Source organism: Corvus moneduloides, chromosome 12, assembly GCF_009650955.1.
Source record: "Corvus moneduloides isolate bCorMon1 chromosome 12, bCorMon1.pri, whole genome shotgun sequence".
In the NCBI taxonomy this organism is placed as follows: domain Eukaryota; kingdom Metazoa; phylum Chordata; class Aves; order Passeriformes; family Corvidae; genus Corvus; species Corvus moneduloides.
In genome coordinates, this window is record NC_045487.1 from 13,902,341 (window position 1) to 13,922,453 (window position 20,113).

Sequence of the window (20,113 nt, forward strand, 5' to 3'; positions counted from 1 at the left end):
ACAGCCTTTGTTTTTCTTTCAGTCCATAAGAAAACAAGAATGGACAGCTATCATACCAAACTCCCAGCTTATAGTCATTCCCTATCCTCACAATGTTCCTCGAAGGTAATGTCATCATTTGCATTTGCACTTCCCAAAATTACATTAATACACAGTTTACATTAGGCATTACGTGTAGGTTTAGAAATAGTTATTTGTATAGAAAGTTACTGAAGAACAAGAGCAGGGGGTCAGTTCTGAGCTGAAGCTGAGAATGCTGCTGAGGTATTTACACAGCCTCTCAGATGGTGCCCGTAAACAATCAAAACCTATTACCAGCTCAGACAAACAATCAAAAAGTATTACCAGCTCCACTCCTGTAAATAATAACATACTTGCTAGATTTAACAACATCCTCAGTGACAAATTACAAGCATGGTAATGGTTGAATTAAGCATTTTTGTTTCACCAAACATGCAATTTCAGTCTGGTTCCATAGAAAAGCTTTGCTTCAGCCCTTCTGAATGCAGTAGCTGTTGCTACAGGAATGAATGTTTTCCTTTAAGGGAAGGTGAATGGGTTGGTTGCACGAGAGCTTGAACACAGAATCCGCTTTGCAATTAAAATGTTTCTCCCAGAAAGAGAGCACGTTTCTCTTTTTGCTTTTAGAGAAAACATTAGTCAAATATTCCAGCTGCGTTTTGCCGCTTGATCTACCAGTGAGGTCAGTTGCATTTATCATGCAGAAATGATTCTGACATCAGTTCAGCAGTTAATTTTACTATAGAACAAATAACAGTGGAGAAGTGATGTGCTGCTTGAGTTGCTAATTAACAACCACAGAAATAACATCTGCCAGATGAAAATTAACAGTCTTAAAGTAAGTTACAGTCTTGAGGTATGTGCTATGCAAAACAATTTCTGTTATTGTATCTTTAAACTATTTTTACTTTTGTATAAAGTGGGTTTGTGGACCTTGTAGAATAACAGAGGATGGAATCCCCAGAAGAAATCAGATTTCATAATAAAAGTTTTTGGTTTTGTTTTTTTTTTTTAATATAGGTAAGTGTTTTTCTGAGAGGCCTCAACACAGAACCTGCTGCTGACAGCTTTCCCATGATAGGAAACCTGTAGTACAAAAAGGGGATTCCTTGGGCCTCAGAACCCCACGTGATTTGAGGGATGTTTTCCAGGAGCCTTAAAGTGCTTAATTTTGTTGATCTTCAGCTATAATCAACTGGTTTTGTTGTCTAGAACTGCAGTTGTCCCTGTAAACTTCAGACAAAGAGAACTGGACCCATGAGCCTGTCCAAGAGGAGCTTCTTATGTGGAGGAAAAATCTTTCAGGCTTACTTCCTCCTGCTGCTCCATGGCCCCAGGCCCCAGGCATTCCTGTGAAAGGTTTCCTTATGCATTTTACTTCGGCCTAGGCAAGGGCAGAAAATAAATCTCCTAATGAGAAAAAACTCATTCCCTGAGGATATCCATAGCATTCATGAAAAGTTAAACAGAGATTGTACTTAGACATGGTATTACTCAAAAATAGTTATATTAAGCCATATATTTCCAAGTAAACATCATTAAGCTTCAGTCTCTTAAGTAGAGCTGCTTGTTTCTGTAAGACCGAGTTGTCACCTGTCTTACCCTAACAGGTTCTTTTCATCTTTGTAAGTTAAATCTGTTTTCTGCTTCTTAATGAAGGGTATTAATGTTTCCTTGGATTTTCTTCTTTTGTGTAGCTGGAGTGCCAAGCTGTATTTGACCCCAAGTAACATTGTACTGCTAACAGCTATAGCCTTAATTGGTGTCTGCGTTTTCATCCTGGCAATAATTGGCATATTACACTGGCAAGAAAAGGTAAGCTAATTTACTAGAATATTTTCTGTGTATTTTCTATACTATTTAGCACTCCCTAATATTTTAAAGACCTGTACATTGGTTTGGGTTTTTTTCACTATTTTTCTACAGTATAATAATTTCTGACACAGTCTGAATTAAGTCCCAAAAGGTGTTATTATTAATTAAATATTTACTACACGTTTAAAAATTGGCATTATTTTTATTTAAGCTCTAAGACACTTAAGCTTGTCCATGTTGCTCTTCATTTCCTTTTTCCATTAAGCTGTTATTTTCAACTTAAATGAGACATCTTTGTTTCATATCTAAGCTTTCCATTTTGCAGCTTTAAGGAGAACTGTTTTGGGAAATGGAACATAAACTCATTTACTTACCTTGAGTTCCACTGGCAATCTAAAAATAAGGAGAAAGTCTTTTTTGTGTATCTCTCTCTACTGGTTGCACTGAAATTAGCATTCAGGAATGTATAGGGAGTCAATCGTGCATATTGCCTGCTTTGCTCTGTGGGTCTGAATTATACTTGCAGGGTATAGAAATCCATTGATTTGAAGAAGCATTTTGAAAGGGGCCTTTCATGTCACAAAAGAAATACATTCCCACTTTTCTTAACTATGCTCAGTTCACAATCATACCCAACTGGCAGAGTTGCCAATAAATGTTACTACATACCCAAACCATAATCTTAGCTGTCAGATAAAATTACTGCACATTCTGGCACGGTAGCACTGTTTGTTATTTTGTGCTCATGGAAATAAAATGACCTTGTTAAACATTCAGATAAGCTTTGTGCATGCTTCATATTTAAATGTTATTTGTCTGTCAATCTTCACCCTTCAAAATGTTAAATACAGTCTCCAACTAATAATAAAGCTGGGAATAAGACACACAAAGGAAAGAAATACAAAGTTTATGATGGCTGTCGTTAGCATGTTCTGCTGTACCAAGAAAGCACTGCTTACTGGTAGCTCAGGGCTGGGCACTGCCTGGGTTTAATTCTCTCTCCAACATATCTTTAGCAAGCAAGAGTAGCAGTAAAGGTACTTGGACTTTGAGTTGGGGAAGGATTAACTATGCCTAATTCTGTCTGGAGAAATGGAGATTTAATGGCAACGTTCTGAACAGTTTTTATACAGCAATTCAAGCATTGTAGTGTAAGGAAGGACTCAGCCCAGAGTGAGTGCTTTTAGAGCTGTTTTAAGCCCCAGGTGTGTGAATTAAGTGGTGTTGGTTATATTGTAATTTCATTTCCAACTCTGCAGCACAAAGTAGGCACAAATATATGGACAAATTATGTGTATTTTCAGACCACTGTATAAACATGCATTAATTCCTATACTTTTCTGATGGATTTTTACCTTCCCAATTTTTAGAAGTGGTTGAGATACTGAACCAGTAAGAATGTTCACCAAGGCTGTATTGTGCATCACTGACATGTGTAAAGTTAAACTCCAAAGTTCCTTGTTTCTAAGCTTGTTCTAGTTTACTGTCTCTCAGCAATTCTCTCATAAAAATACTGTCCAGGCTAAATGCCACTTTCCCTTGCAGTTCTCTGGAGTACGTGTAACAAAGAAAGGAAGGGGAAATGAACTGGCACTTAAAATATTTTTCTTTCCCCCAGAGGATGAATGTGTCTGTAAGATGCAGTGTTTTATTCAGCAGTTTAAATAAACCCTGTACTCTGACCTCTGCAGATAAGTAGTAACAGGAGCCCTTTGTCCACAGTAGTTCTTATACACTCATCTGCCAGTTAAGTATTGGAGTACTGAAATAACAGTAGGATTTAGGGGTAGGTGTTGGTCTGTCCTGCCTTAGAAATTTTGAATGCATTGAAGAAAAAAAAGCTTTGAAATCTCAGTTACTAGATTTTAGTTTTGATACATCAAATGAAAGAGAAAGTGAAGAATTGACACCATTCTCCGTCTTACAACAAATAACATCTTGCTACATTTGCAGCCATCATTAGTCCTTATTCTCATTCTTGATAACTTGCTTTGGGGTCGTGAGGCCGGTTTTGGAAACACTGCACAGTGATGGAATACTGCTAGAGAGGGTTTGCTGGATCCAGCAGAGTATCAGTTACTGTCAAATTTGAAGCAGTAATTTTTTCAGGAAGCATACAAGAAGTGGAGTGGAAATTGTTTTCTGAGTGAGACGATGAAATTTTGCGGAATGTGACAAGCATTTCAGTGTAGGAAAGAGTGTGCCACTCCCCCCTTCCCACCCCTTTTTTGACATCCAGAATACTACTGACACTGATAAAGTCCCTGCCAAAAAAGCCAGGCTGATATATCTTAAACCTCACTGACAGCTCCGCTGCTGCTACAAAATGCAGTAAAATCCATATTTAATCCAATGGAGTTGCTATCACACATAAACATTGTATAATGAGGAAATCTTTGGCCTTGAGCCAAAGCAGATGACGAGCTCTCATGGCAGAAGACGGGCACCGATTTCTGCCACAATTGTGTATTTTTATCAACTGAGACACAAATGTGAATGCCCACACAGCACCTACTGGAGAGGCTTCTCTTCATTTTACTCCTTAAAAAAACAAAAAAGAAAGAAAGAAGTTGGGTCTGTGCAAGCTAAAAAGCATTTCAGTCTGCTTTGCCAAATTCTCTCATGCTGGGATTTACACATACTGTCTGTCATGACAAAAGCACTGTTTTCTAAAGAAGTTTGCACTGTGTGTTCAAGAATCCTTGAAGAAATGCTTCCATCCTCTCTTAAGTGCTTTAGCACACAAGAGGAGACATGTGGGAGAGGACATGTTTTTACACATGACATGGATTATAGGTACAATTTAAATATGCTTCTTTTTTCCCCAGCACCACCCAATTTACTCTATCAGCAGGTCAATGTGTGTTCTGCATAAATAAGCAGGGAAATGCATCCTACTTCACATTTTCATAATACAAACAAAAAACACAGAACATTTGTCACATACTTGGTGCTGTTAATTGTTGGTTGAACTGCCATCTTGCTCTAAAGTTGTATTTAACAGAATGTTTGTTAAATGAGGTTCTTTGTACCTGTAACATAAATTACATTTACAGTTAGTCCAAAGTACTTTCATCTTATATCTATAATGCAGACAAAATGCGTACCAGGAAACAGTCTTCAGATTTGAATTATTCCTTCTGAAAAGCATTATTAGAAATAACAGAAAATAATGGGTCATAAATACTAAAACAGTGAGCATTAACAGCAGAAGCTAATTTTGCGTAGATTATTGCTATTTCAAGCTGATATCATTTAAAAGTTAATTGTTGGGGCTTTTACTAAGCTTTTTTGCCTTTTGTCAAATGGCTTGAAAAAAATCAACCGTTCTCTGACACTTGATGGCTCATTTCTGTAAAGTATTGCTCTAGATTCCACAAAGTGTTTTTTTATTATTATTTTTCAGAAAGCAGATGACAGAGAGAAGCGACAGGAGGCTCATCGGTTCCATTTTGATGCTATGTGACATGCCTTAATATTTATGAAGGAGCTGCTACTCATTTGCTTAATTGAAAGACTAAATTCTGATTTTTTTAATTATTACCATGAAAGTACTGTTGGTGTGTTATTTGTAAATGTTGCATTATCTGGTATTTATTTGGAAAGTATTAAAATTAGACCTGAATGTCTCACAAGGCCTTTCAGTTAAGAGACTGTATATAATAGAATTTGGCCTTTATTTAACAGAACTGTAAATTTATTTTTCTTAGTAAAGGGATCAAGTTGCATGTATCATTGTTTATGTACCAATTCTTTAGTAATATTTGATAGAAAGAAAGCTGTGTAAATTAAGTGTAGCATTTCAGCGAGCAGAATACCTTGTACCGCTTGAATTGGTCTTGTCCTTTATTCATTCCTGCAAAACAACCTGGTTTCTGAAAATTAAACTTGTGCAATTTCTCAGATGACTTAATCGTTAATTATTTTGATCGTATTAAATGGTGCTTAACCTAAAGTATTCTGTATTTTTCTTTGTTTAAATCTATATGTGCAATCGTTAAAGAACTTAGGAAGTAGGGAACCAAAAGCAACCTGCAGTGTAATGCTAGTTCAGTCATCCTGGGATAAATGCAGTATTTATGTGTGCTAGTTCTAGGGAGAAGACAACGCATTAAAAAATTAAAATCATAAAAATGTATCAGCATTACATAAACTGCTTTTATAATTAAACTATAACCACATTTATTTTAGAAAGGAACAAAGTCATTATGAAAGTAACTATTTTTTTAACATAAGAAAGGTATGGGATTTTTTATTTCGTTTTGTTTTTCAAGATGTTAAAAGAAACATTTTTGAGTAGAGATTGAGAATTGACACCCTAAAATGTATTGCTAGGTGATGAGATACACAAAGATTAAATTAAGAGTGTAATAGGACACTCAGAATAATCAATGCACATTTTCTATGTACACTGCTATGCCCAAATTTCATAAGGCTGTAATAATGACAGAAGACGAGTCGCTCAACTTCAAGTATTTTAAGTGGTGATGAAGTTACAGTTGCTCAGTGTACTTGGGATCCTGGAAGAATCTCTGAGAATAATCATGCTTTTATTTTACATGAGTTTACATGATTAATTTTGCATTTACATCAGTTACTTTGCATTTCTTACACCATTTGATAAACTAGAACATCCTTTCTCAACAAACTGAAAGTGTTGGTGTTCAAGGCACTCACGTGTGCTGTGGGTCCCTGCTCACGTCTGGCACTTGCCTGGAATGCTCCCTGTGCCTGGCAGTGCAGCCCCAGACAAGAGGGAGCAGGTCCAAAGCTGGGCTAGTGGTGCCCACCCTGAGTACCAGTCAGACCCTGGGTTACCATGGCAATGCTGAACACTGACCCCATTCATGCAGCAGCACCAAGCCAAAAGGCAGAGCAGCAGTGTCCTGAGCTCTGAAGTTTCACTGGGTATTTCCAATATGCACTGATCAGATGCCAGCAGAGGAGACTCTCATATCACATTACTGTTATTATTCAGGACAGAGTATTTCCTTAATGCACACCTTCAATTTTTCTCATGAAAAGGTAAGTTGTTTTTTTCATAGGTAAATACTTAATGCTTTTGGACTTTTTAAACCACATTGATAGAATTGGTTCCCACCAGCAAAAGAAAGAACAATTTCATGATTAGGAGGATGCACAGTTCAGTACATTTTCCTGTCATTTTCAGATGGTTGGAGAATAATGCTAAATGCATAATGCACTGTGGCAGCAAAGTTGTCTGTAGCCCTCTATCACAATATAATACACATAGATTAGCTTCCTTATGTTTTTTGAAAAAGCAATTAGGAATAAAATAACCTCATGCTGACATTTAAGCTGTTGTATGAAACAATGAACTTGGTATCTTTTGCTCTGAGGTATTTTGCATGCTCAGTAATGCATCATTGCATCGCTATATACAATATAATAAAGTTTACCCCAGGTTCTAAGTACTTGTAGCATGGCTCACACAGTCTGTGCATACTGTTTTGAATTAAGGCATTAAATATTGTAAAACCTGATGTCAGAGGTTTCATGTTGTACTTTGCTTCTCTCTTCTATAAGCATTAAACATATGTTTGGGAAGGTTATTGCCCTTCTACCAGGAAGTTTAAGAAAGCAGCATCAATTAGAAAGTTGTAGTTCCAGGTGATTGTCACAGTAACTGAGAAGTGAGAAATAGTTCGAGCTACATAAATTTTCAAACTGCAGCCACTCTAACACAGCCCTGGTGAGAAATGCTATTGGAAGCTTCCTTGGTGTGAAATTTCACCTATATAAAAATACTGTTGACAGGCCAACTGACAGATGGCTGTTGAAATACCATCTTTCTTTGTTCTCATTTTCCATGAGAAGCTTTAAGACTGAATCTTCCTACCAGATTTATCATTAATGCACTATAATCCCCCAACAAAAGAACCAACTTTTGTGCTGCAGATTAACAGGCATGTTCTATATAGTATGATATTCCTCCTGTGCTGAGGCCATCCTGCTTAACAGAGACATTAAAAACATTTACTACAGTTAATTGAGAAGTAATCACTACACATGCACCGAGTCAATTCAGGACTTCTATAGAATCACAGAATGGTTTCGGTTGGAAAGAACTTTAAAGATCATTCAGTTCCAGCCCCCCTGCCATGGGCAGGGACACCTTCCGCTCTCCCAGGTTGCTCCAAGCCCCATTCAGCCTGGCCTTGAACACTTCGCATCCACAGCTTCTCTGGGAACCTGTGCCAGGGTCTCCCCCCACCCTCAAAGGGAAGAATTTATTCCTAACACCTAATCTAAACCTCCTCACTGCCAGTATGAAGCCATTCCCCCTTGTCCTGTCATTCCATCCCTTGTATATGTTTCTTTGTAGGCTCCTTTCATGCACTGGAAGGCCACAATTAGGTCACCCCAAAGCCTTCTCCTCTCCAGGCTGAACAATCCCAATTCTCTCAGCCTTTCCTCCCAGCAAAGCTGCTCCATCCCTCTGATCATCCTGGTGCCTCCTCTGGCCTGGCTCCAGCAGCTCCAGGTCCTTCCTGGGCTGGCCCCAGGGCTGGGGCAGTTCTTCAGGTGGGGTCTCACCTGTGTGGGGCAGAGGGACAGAATCCCCACTCCCTTACTGCCCCCCCGCCCCAGTCCTTCTCTGCAGGTTTGCTCTTGACCTATTGATCCCCAGCCTGTACCAGTATTTGATATTCATACCTGAATAGATACCAATATATTGTAATTGATACATATATATAACTTCTTTCAAATCAATGACACCAAAATAGAGCAGGAGAAGTCAATCCATAAGCTTCTGCTATATTATAATCAACAGTGTAAAAACATTAGCTATCTCTGTTTTGAAGGTATTAATACCCAAAATATTTTTTTTTAAATTTAGACAATAAAATTATTCTTAAAATAATCTCATACTTTGCAAATACTTAGTACCAATCCTAAAGGAATGGGGAAATGTTTTTTCAAAGAAGTATGTTAAGAAATCAAGAGCAGTAGAGGAGTAAAACATTGCTATGCTGCTTTAGTAACCGTACTATCCATTCTGGGGACAGGATCTAGTTCCTGAGGCACTGGTAATATTGGCCTCCCTGTCACTTGGAAAATAATCAGCTACACAGCACTATTTTTATAATTCCTGACTTCAGTGAAAAATGTGATCCCATCTATGATACATTCCATAACAGTTATAACCTAATTTTGAAATTAATGAATTTTTCAACATATGCCAAAAAAGTTTGTAGGTATATTCTAACAGTCAGATCTAATTATATTGCCTCGCAAATAGAGAAGTGCACTGTAAGCTTTCTGAAGGCTATCAGTTTTCTTCCTGACTATTCAAAAGTTTGCAGTGTTTATTACTCAGTAGTAAATAACAAAGCCAACTGTACATACTTATGTATGATTATGTATTACATATTGTAATACAATTACAGTTGTATTATAATACAATACTGAGGCACTTGCACCTTCTATAATTATCTAATTAGAAATAATATAATGAAATTAGGATTTCTCAAAAGCACCTAAATTGTACTGACAAAACCAAGTACCAGAACAGTTAAAACATAACTCCTCGTCCCCTTTCATAGTTATTCACTATTGATGTCTACATTTTTGCAACCTCTTTTAAAAATAATGTCCAAATAGCTGTTGGTCTAAGGCTGTTTGTGTTGTACAGTTTGCTACTCAAGAGCAGAAAATATTTTAGGTAACATTAAAGTTAAAACTTCTCACAGAACAGCAAATCAAAGGAAGTTTTAAGAAGGAGGCAAACCCAGTTCTAATAATACAAATGTAAGCCTTTAGCAGCAGCAGAGCACTGTTGTAACTGACTCATTCATCAGCTGCTCAGGCAGATGTTTACCTCCATCAGAATGAGTCCCACTGCCTTCCTTGAGCTACTGCTATTCAAAAATAATCATGAGGACTCGATAGAGCATCAGAACAATACACAGCTGGCTGTCCAAAAGCTGTCTTCAACCTTTCTTGGCTCCCAAACTCAAGTTTAATTAAGTCAAGCTTACTGCCAGTTTGACCCGGTGGCAAAGCGTTTTTTCCTCCCTGGAAACCTACACTCTGCAGGCTCATGAGATGGGAACTGAAAGCGTCTTCAGACCTGTCACCAGTGAAAGCACCACCTGTAATGAGAACTCCAGCAAAAACAAAGCAACAGGGATGTCCACAGGAGAAATGTCTCTGAAAACAGCAGTAAAGAGTGGCAAAGTGTGCCCCAAATCTACAAATTGGTGCTACTCCCTGCCTCTCCCGCGCTGACAGCTTGACACAGCCCTGGAAAGAGAACAGGATGGAAAAGCTGCTCACTTCCCCAAGTTTGTAATAGCTCTGTTCAACCTTCTAATGGACAAACCAGAAGTTCAGCTCTTCAGTTAAACTGACTGTAGCGGATTGCGTCTTTGCAGTTGCTACTCAAACTTGTACTGAGCACATGGCATTACAAAGGTTTTCTCCTGTCTCTTTGGTGAGAGACAATTGACCACAAATAGTTCTCTTGAATGCAAATTCAGCCTGAGATCTGAGAATCAGGCCGGTTCTCATTTCTTATATCATCACAAGTAATAAAAATATCCAAGTCAAATTTTGCCATCAGCTATGCTGTGCATTCCAAAAAAATTTAAAAAAAGCCGGCAACCCCCTGTTTCCTAACAATCTGCACAACAGCACAGTCAGATTTTAATTATGTACTTGCAGAGAGGATAAAAAATTGTGGATGATGCCCAGATACAGTAGTCTTTGATTTTTTTTGCATTACTACAGTAAACATTTTTGTTAGTAAAGAAAATAATGCCAAGTAGATACACCTATTGAGGACTTCTTTATGTATAGGAGTTTTCACTACAGAACTTAACATTTCATCACACAGCTATAAATACATGGTTAAGAGGGGAACAGAGGAATCGCTTTATCCACTGCTGGAATGTAGCAGCTATTTCATAATTCATGGAAAAACTACGCTTTGAGGAGGACTGTATCATCTCTATTTGAAACTGAAAGGACAATTCAAGTAAGTAGAATAATATAATTATGTAACTTGGGATTTTGCCAGACCATCAAGCTTAATACTTCATGAAGCTTCTTGCAACACTGAAATGGATCTTTAATACCCAGTAAAGCTCAGGACCTTTGCTGCGAGGTCTCGCCGGGGGTCCGGGAGGAGCTGCCGTCCCCCGCCCCGCAGCCCCGCGGAGCCCCGCGCTCGCTCCCTCCCGCTGCTCTCTGCTGCCTTCTCCATTTAATTCGCCCTCACTGACAGTCACACTGACTTGAAGCGCCTGAAATATTTAACAGATAATCTGAAAGCAAGAGAATGACCTTTTCTAACAGGATAGGCTGACCTTTGAACATTGTAGAAAGAATTTAACATTCAAATACACAGCACTAAACCACAAGGAAATCAGAGCTTCACCTGGCACGCTCGTGTTAGACACTCTACTGAGCTGCTCTACTCCTTAAGCAGACGGACTCGCAAGTGGCAATTACGCATATAATTTACAGTTTGCAAAATCTGTTGGGTCTAGCGAGTGGGTTGGTTCCAAATTGCTGCCACGAAGTGCCTGCGCTCGGACAGCGGAGTTCCGCGTGGGGCACGTGGAGGTGCAGCCGTGCACGTCTGCGCAGGACCTGAATGAAGTGGAGACCGCGACCTCCTCCTCCGTCCTGGGAGCGGGGCCGAGGCAGCTCCCGGACACAGCAGCACCGCAGCAGCTCCTGCGGGCCCGGGCCGGGGGCGCCCGGACGGCTCCTGCCCTTTGCGCAAAGCTTTGCAACATGCACAGGTCTAAACACCTCCGTGTTTCAGTACTTCTGGAGCCTGAGCGAAAGATCTCAGCCTCGTCTGATCGGCAGTTCCAGGGAGGAGACATCCTGTAGGAAATGCCCAGCGATTCTTCAACCCGTGTTGCCTATGGGAAATTTGAAAGCATCTCTAAGGGACTACCGTGTTGCTATCATTTTACACGTAACCTATGGGCACTACGCCCTTCCGCGGCCATGCCCCCGGCTGTCCGGCACAGCCGCGGCTCTCGCCCTCACGCACCTCCTTCGGCAGCTCGGAGGGGTCTGTCAGGACGGGACTTCCCGCGGCGGGATCTGCTGGCCGGGGTCTCTCCCTCCCTGCCCTTCCCCCGACACCGCCACCTGCCTCCACCTCAGGCCCTTTCCCTAAGTAACATCTCCCCTCACAAGCTAACACGATGTGATGGATAACCAGAGGGACAGGAGCCAGGGCAGGCAGCAGGCTAAGTGCGCCTTTTTATTAACTTCTTGTAAAGTAATAGCTCCATTTTAGCTGTCACTCCTGTCAAACAACAGCCGCACACTAGCTGTGATGGGCTCTTCCCGGCGCCGGAGCTGCAGGGAGCACACTGCAGCCAGGCAGGCAGATGGGCACGCCGCACTGCCGGAGCCGCGCGGGCTGCCTGCCACCAGCGAGGGGGCGAAGGGGAGCAAAAGAAGACCAAGGGAAGCACCGGGTCCCTTTTACCCCATCGGGACCCACTCAGATGCCAAACAAAGCCGGGCAGCCGGGATTCAGGCTTATCCGAGCTACCGTGTCCTGGAGAGGGGCCGCAAGGCTCGCCCCCTCCGCCGCGGGGGACGCTCTCCGGGCGGCCAGCACCGCGCAAGGGAAAACCCCGGCAGACGGGGGGCAGGATGGGCCTGTGGCGTGAGGCACGGCGGGGCACCGAGGTGGGGCGCTTCAACGGGGCCAGCCCCGGCTCCCCGTGGGGACGGGGTGAGGACAGCTGCTGCCCCAGCGCCGTCGCCCCCGCCTCGGTGCCCGGCCGAGCGGGAGGAGCACAGCGGCCCCGCCGGCTGCGGCTGTGGCTGCTTGCGGGGCTCCGTCGGGGGCGGGCACATGCGTACAAGCAGCTCATCCAGGCAAACACCCCTCACATCTTAAATGAGCTTCATTTAGCAGCAGCCGCTTCAGTCGGGCTGGGAGCTGCCTGGCTGCGTTTGCAGCGCTGCGCGGGGAGCCCCCCGGGGTAGGCCAGCCTCGACGGAGCCCGCCGCGCCCCGCTCTCAATGGGACTGAGCGCGGCGGCGGCTCCGCGCTCGGGCGGCGGAGGCTGAGCGCGCCCCGCGGGGGCGCCGGGCATGGCCGCGGGCGGGCGGGGGCCGAGCCGTAGCCGCGGGCACAGCGCCCTCGCGGGGGGCACCGCCGCGGCCATGGAGCGCCGCTGATCGCCGCCGCCGCCGGGAGACAATGGCCCTGCACAAACTCTGCTCGGTGCTGGAAGGTAGGAGCCGCGGGCGGCACAGCGCCCCGCCGGAGAGGGGACCGCGGTACCCCCGGCGGCGCCCCCCCTTCGGCTGCCCCGTGCTGCCCCCCGATGCCCTCCCAGCGCCGGCGGAAACTTCGGAGCGGGGAACGCGGGGACTGTGCAGGGGCGGCCGCCCTGCTGCTGCCGGGGCTACTCCTCCCGGGCAGCTGCCGGGGCTACTCCTCCCGGGCAGCTGCCGGCGCCCCGCACCTCCCCATTGCACCGCCCCACGGCCCCGCGTCCCTGCCCAGCGGCCACCGCTCCCCGGCTCCACTCTGCCCCACGCGAGACACAGCGCTGCGGCGCCGGCTCGGGGCTGCGGGGCGGGCGCTGCCGGAGCCCAGCGCGGGGCCGGGCCGGGGGCCCGCACCCGTCCCGGGCTGCTCCCGGTCCCGCGGGCGGGCGGCGCAGGCACCTCGGGTTTGGGGGTCCCAGCGGCAGGGACACCTCGGGTTCGGGGGAGGTCGCAGCGTGCAGAAACGTGGGTCACAGTAGCAGCGACTCTACCCTAGTGCCCCTTATATTCCCGAGACACAGCGACAATACCCTACGCTCGTCTTTTCACAGTAAAAATACTCTTTGCTTTCGGGACTCTGCTGACGAGCTCAACACTGTTCAGCTTATCACACTTGTTATCGGGAACAAGATTTGTTTTCAGTAAGGTTTTCACAAAATCAGTCACCTGAGTCACAAGCTACACCCTGACGGTGTTTACCGGTGCTTTTTTTCTTGAGGCTTTTAAATCTTGTTTCTAACTTATTTTTTTGTTCGGAGGTAAACAACTGAGCAAGGCTCCTCATCCGACCATTTCTTTGTCTATGCTATTACTTACACAGCTCGATAATGGGCGAGGGTTTTCTGTTAGAAAATAAAGCTCGATGTGGCACTTAACCTTGTGCCTCAAGAGATTATTTCTAGCATTCTGTATCTTCTTCAGCAATAGCAGACTTGATGGGGATTCCAGTCTATTTTTTTTATGATTATTATTATTTTAAATTATTCTGTGAGGAGATGTTGGTGTGACTGCATGCATTATTGAAGCCAACAAGGCATTACTGCAGAGTGGAGAACTGTTGTGTATACATTGATGTCTTCCCACAGTATGAAAGTTGTAAAGAAGTCTGGTTTAAATCCAGAATGACTCCATGTGCCATAAAATCCCATGTTCCTGGCATGAAGGACTTCATGTCCTTAGGATTTCAGTAAATATTTTTCATTTATTAGCATAATAACTGAGAGACAGAAGATAACTTGTTCTAAATAAATGTCTGTCTCTCTCTATATAGTTAACCATCCACTGAGTTTAGACAACATAGGAACATATGGCTTACATGGGGAAGACAAGGCATTTAGATTTTTTTTTCTACTGCCTCTTTTAAGTAACATATCTAAATATCACAAGCCACTATAAAACAACCATAAACTACAACTGATGTATCTACTACTTAAATACTTTATACACATGCAGATTTAATTACATTTCAGAAATAAGGGATTGCTGCAAAATTGACTGTACAGGTTTTCCACTGAACAGACCTATACATTTTTTATAATCACACTAGTGTCCGGGCAAAAAGTCCCTCTACAGGAAGTTTTTTGTATTACTCATAATCCATAAATTGCACAAAGCCATTAGTCAATAAGCTGTTAGTATTCTAAATGCATCCCTTGCCATGACTACAGAAACAACCTTTCATTACTTAGCATCATACACTCCCTTTTATCTCTGCTTCACTTGAAGTCATTACACAGTCCCATTATTACACCTAATCAGAAACAAAAAAGTATATGCCTGTAGATAGACATATAGATTTAGTTCCAGAAGGAAACTGCTGGGAATAAAATGCAAATAAACCCTCCATGTTTTACAAATTGCATCTTAAATTCTGCATGGAAGCTCTACCTACAGTGGCAGTAATTTTTTTTTCCTCCATACAAATAGCTTCATGTGCAGAACTGGGGGAGTTCTGCTAAACCGTAAACGAAGTACCATGAAGCTCAGTGTATCGTGACAAATCATATTTTATTTAATACTTCTTAGAAACAGTTTAGTCTTCTGTTCTTAACAGGGAATACATGTGTACATTTCTGTCATCCACAAAGGTTCTATTTTGTGTGTGGTTGTGTTACCTCATGGCAGAAAAGAGCCCATCATACTTCGTGGCAGTTGATATTTCTTATATTAACCTTGTTCAGAACTATTCTTCTGTTCTTCCTCAGCTATTAATAACAAGGGCTGATTTAAATAAACATCTTAATGTAATTATTTCTGTCTCTGTCCATAGTGTTCAGCAAAACTTTTGAAAGTCTCATCCTGAGACCCATCATCCTGCATGGATTCTTTGCTCTCCTCCAGCTCTCCCAGGCAGCAGTGCTGAGTGGTAGCGCTGGTGGAGCACAACAGCCCTGGGATTGCAGTGGCTGCAGCTTTTGCTCAAGTTGAGCCCAGCCAATGCCCACCTGCTTTCTCAGTGGGGTCTGTAACCTCTCAGAGGCCAAAAGCTTGCTGCATTTGGGCTGTTGGAAGACAAAGCCTTTTCCTCCTGCCTCCAGTTCCCAGTGACATCTTAAACACACTAGAATCATTCCCTGAGCCTGGCACAGCTTGCAAAATGCAACTGCTCTGCAACAATAAAGCACCATAACTCTCTACTTCATGAGAGAGAAAAGCAGCTGCTTTCATAATAAAGTCATGACCCTGTTCTGCTTAGGAAGTAAATATACCTATTTTGAATTTCCTCTTATCTGGTATTCCCCCAAAATGCGTTTGCTAAAAGCTTGTTCCCATGCTTCAAATATGCTCCCTCTTTCGTTTCCATATGCTGTTATTTGCTTAAAAAAACTGTACAAGCCATCACTTAAATCCATCCCGTATATTAGTTTTGGTCTATTTCAGTTAATACATTGGTGTAATTTAGAAAGCCAAAAAGAGAATTCAGAAGAAAGCTTCTGACCCAATAATTCAACAAGCAGCCAGGGCTAGAACAAATCACTGCTACATTCCCAACCTTCCAGTGGACTACAGAATTATTTCCAACTCTGTCAGGTTGCAAGAATGTGGACTGCTGTGATTTAACTTTCTGCCATTCTACTCAGGCTTCCCATTTGCATTTTGGCGTGATTTTAACAGTTAATTTCTCACAAGTAGTGTTAGGAAGTAATGCTTCCTTCCACACAAAAGCTAGAAATTATGGCTGCCTGTTTCCAAAACCAAAAGGTGTAATAATGCTACAAAAAGCTGAAAACAAGCAGAAAAAAGGTAATTAAAAAATCTCCTAATAGTTTCATAATTTGTTCATTGAAGCCAAAAACAAAGTACTGACTGTAGAAGCTACAGTGACCCTAATGAAGGCAGTATCAAGTGAAGTCAGAATATTATTTTTTACTTAATAAGCAGTATCTACTTGCAACCTTTTCTGCTGCACTGAAAAAAAGTGAAGCCCCAAACTCCTTGCAGTGCTAAGCAGTTCAGCAGAAGTAACTCAAGTAACTGCGGAACAGGTTTCAAAAAACTGCAGTGTTAAAAAGAAGGCAAGTATTTGGTAGTGTGTATTATACCTTGCTCTTAATACACATACAAATCTAGTATTCAAAATGCAGCACTCTGCAACATAACTTGAAAAACATTAACTCCCTCCCTTTCCTAAGACATAGTTGACCATGACCACTAAAATTTTTACAGAACAAGTTGGTTACAATTACATTGATATTAATAGCAGATTTCAGTGTATAAATGAGATATGTGGCTGTAGCCAGTGTACAGAATAACACTGGATTGAAGCTTGAGGAGCCACTGAATTATGTATCCCTGTATAATGAAAAAGTTAAGATTTTCAGCATCTTCCTTAAGGTTTAATTCACAGGGAGAGATTAGACAGAAAAAAATCACCCCTGAAGTAAAACTTTACAAGCTATTTATCATTTATGAACCTGTCAGAAAGTCACAATTTAATTCATTGCAGAAATGAAGAGAGCTGCTAATTGCACATACTCTTATACGTGTAGTTTACATACAAAACAAACCCATCACTAGGGTCTGGACTGAAGCAAAATTTTAGTGTCTTGGATTCAAGTTGGGGTTCTAGCAATGCAAACAAGCATGCTTCTTTTCTGCCTTATATACTCCAATTTGTTTTTTTAATTAATGAAGCACTTACAGTATAGGACAATTTAAACAGCATGCTACATTTAAACAGCTTGCTGCCTCTGTCAGTATATGACTGGCAACTGCCATCTCAAATACCACAAGATAGGGAGTTGGGGGAGCGTAAATTCTACAACAAAAATCAGCAGATAACTTTTAATTTAAAAAATCCATATTTCTTTTAGATTATCTTTGTGCTTCACTCAGGTTTCTGTTAGTACAAAGCTGACCCCACTATGCAGCAGGAAAGGATGGCCAATATGTTAACAAATCATTTCACAAAACCTTCTTATTTATCATATGGTAAAATTGATGAACACAAAGTTAAGTCTCTTTTTAAGGGACTGAGTGTGAGGAGCTGGGAAAGAAAAAATTGTACATAAATTTTTGCCAGACATGACAGAAGATAGCAGAAAAGGACTTTTAATATTAATTGCATAACAGACATTCCAGAAAAGATTTCCACTGAAAAACATAGTATATTGCTAATAAATAAGAGAAGATAAAGAAGTCTGGTATAATCAGATCGATTTTTAAGTTGAAAGTATCACTATCCAATTTCTCTAGGAATAAGTTATCTCTGGGAAAGATGTATTCAGAATAGTCATGTGCAGCAGGATCAGCTCTATCAGCTAGAGGGAAATCATCTGAACTTGAAGTCAGTGTATATATTTTAATAAGGTCTTTGAAACCGCTCATCAATATGGTTTGCACATGCAGGCTTTTCATCAGGCTCTTGCTGCACACAGCTTGGAGATGAGAAAAAAGGCTCTTCCATATAAAAAGGAAAGTTTCTGTTTTAAAAATGAAAGCTATCATTCTTCTGGCAGAAGTTTTGCTGGCAGACACACCCAGGGATGGATTGTAAGTAACAGGATGTGGAGCAACTGGTAAAATGAAGCAGCTCACAGCTGCTTATACATTTCTAATAGAGGACAGGATCAGAAATGTTAAATGTTCTGAGCAAACCTAGAGGGGACTCTGTCACAGATCCATCCAAGCATGAATTTTTCTGGAGATGATTTTTATCAAAGGGACGTGGGAGAACTGCACTTACTTCCTGAATCAGTTAACCTGGTTTCTCTGCAGAGATAGAGACCCAATTTGTTCCTCTGGCAATCTTAAAGAAAGGAATCCCTACTGGAAACAGCTGGAGTGAGATGAAACTGTTATATCTGAGAATAGACCTGAGTGCATTCAGATATCCTGCTGGCAGCTAATGGCTAACAAGATTTGGATCTTAGAATGCGCCAAAGTCACTGTTAATAGCTGGTGAAGCCCACTTCTGCTATCAAGCTTTTGTGAGAAGGATTAAAAATGTGTTGGCAGCTCCACTAGCATGCTCTGGGTTAGACTTAAAACCAGCTAAAATATGTCTTGCCTGATGCACACCTTCATCTCTGTACTTTATTCTGTGGTGATCGTGCTGTATGTTCCAGTATGAGGAAATCACTGGAGCATAAGTTGTAGGCAGCCACCTTAACTGCTCCTTGATACTCATTTTACCTATCTGCAAATGTTCTGTTGAGACCATAGTAGATTAAAGAATGTGTACAGACTATGAACTGTAAAAATGTTTGGGATTCAAAAACTGCTGTTTTCATCCTCAGCAATAGAATTGTTAGCCTAAAATATAGCAGCAACAGATGCAATTCCTTTTGTCAATTAACAAACATAGTGAATGCTAGGAAGAGAGAGACAAATCTCATTCCTTGAAATTTACAGTTTGTGTTTCTGAGCTAAAAATGGCTTTAATCCAAAAGCGGTTAATAAGCTCTTTGAAAGAAGAGGAGGTGACCATCCACACAGAATTGCATGACATCCAAAGTGTCTGGACACTTTACCTGTCTGTCTGAATTGCACAAGTTCTTTACAAGACCACCTATCAGTCAGTCAGTCACTTTGAATTTGTGCAGCAACTAATCCTTGAGCAGAGTCCTTAAAAGCAACCAAAACATATGTAATTTATGTTGGCCAGAGGATAGGATAGGATATGACATCATAAATGTCCCCAGCACATTAATAGCGAATATTAATGTTTAGACACCTGTGAGTAAAAAATGGATATAAAAGCTGAAATAACTGTGATGAGCAGTTGCTGAAAGTAATGTTAATTTTAGCACACAGGGCAAATGAGGAGCTAGGTTTAAGAAGAATACACAGAAAAGGAATCATTCCCATAAGGCAAAACAGAGTATATGATTAAGATCAAGCATTTGTTACTCTAGGCTGTATCTGCCAGAAAGAAGCAGGCATCCTGGCAAGACTTTCCAACATGCATGACCTGTGTGTTGCCAATTACCATCTCTCTGGACTATGTGTGTACAAGGTGCTGCCTAATCCAGGGAGCAGAGCACAGAGATCCAATGAATCCTGCTTTAAGCAAAGTGTGTCATCTTTATCCCTAGGATTCTGGCTACCACTATGCTAAGAATGCGTAATACTCTAAATGATTAAGCCTTTATTTTAAAAAACGGTGGAATTTTTCACTGTGTTTCTCAGTTGTGCCTGACTGCTCACCAGTTTGATATTCAGCTTGCCCTGCATGCATAGATCCCCCATTGTCATCGCTGAAGACAGACACTGCTCTCAGAGCCACACAGCAAATCTAGTCTGTTGTCTCTGTGTGAAGATCCCTAGAGCATGCAGAAAGAGCAAAGGAAAGACATATCATAGGGAGCTCAGAGCTGTACTGTATCCCATGAAATCTGAAGAATGTGTTTTGCTAGAAAGTACAAGCAGATGTCAGATTCGCAGCCTGAAGCACTTGTTTTTCTATGCAACATGCTGATTTCTCAGTATTGGGCTGAGCACCCATTTACTGCAAAACTAACTATATTATTCTCATTTTTAAAGAGAAGTAGGAGCC

The 20,113-nt window shown here is 41.8% G+C and overlaps 2 protein-coding genes across 2 annotated transcripts in view; both read left to right on the forward strand.

Annotated features, from left to right (window-relative positions):
• Window positions 1–5,791, forward strand: part of ITFG1 (integrin alpha FG-GAP repeat containing 1) — a 72,098-nt gene extending 66,307 nt beyond the window's left edge. The window contains exons 16-18 of the mRNA XM_032121920.1: window positions 23–105; window positions 1,719–1,836; window positions 5,243–5,791. Coding sequence (XP_031977811.1) covers window positions 23–105; window positions 1,719–1,836; window positions 5,243–5,302 — 261 coding nt within the window. The 3' untranslated portion in view covers window positions 5,303–5,791. The remainder of the gene's footprint in view (window positions 1–22; window positions 106–1,718; window positions 1,837–5,242) is intronic.
• Window positions 5,792–12,763: 6,972 nt separating this feature from the next.
• NETO2 (neuropilin and tolloid like 2) overlaps window positions 12,764–20,113 on the forward strand; it is a 30,363-nt gene continuing 23,013 nt past the window's right edge. Inside the window, exon 1 of the mRNA XM_032121879.1 lies at window positions 12,764–13,076. Coding sequence (XP_031977770.1) covers window positions 13,043–13,076 — 34 coding nt within the window. The 5' untranslated portion in view covers window positions 12,764–13,042. The remainder of the gene's footprint in view (window positions 13,077–20,113) is intronic.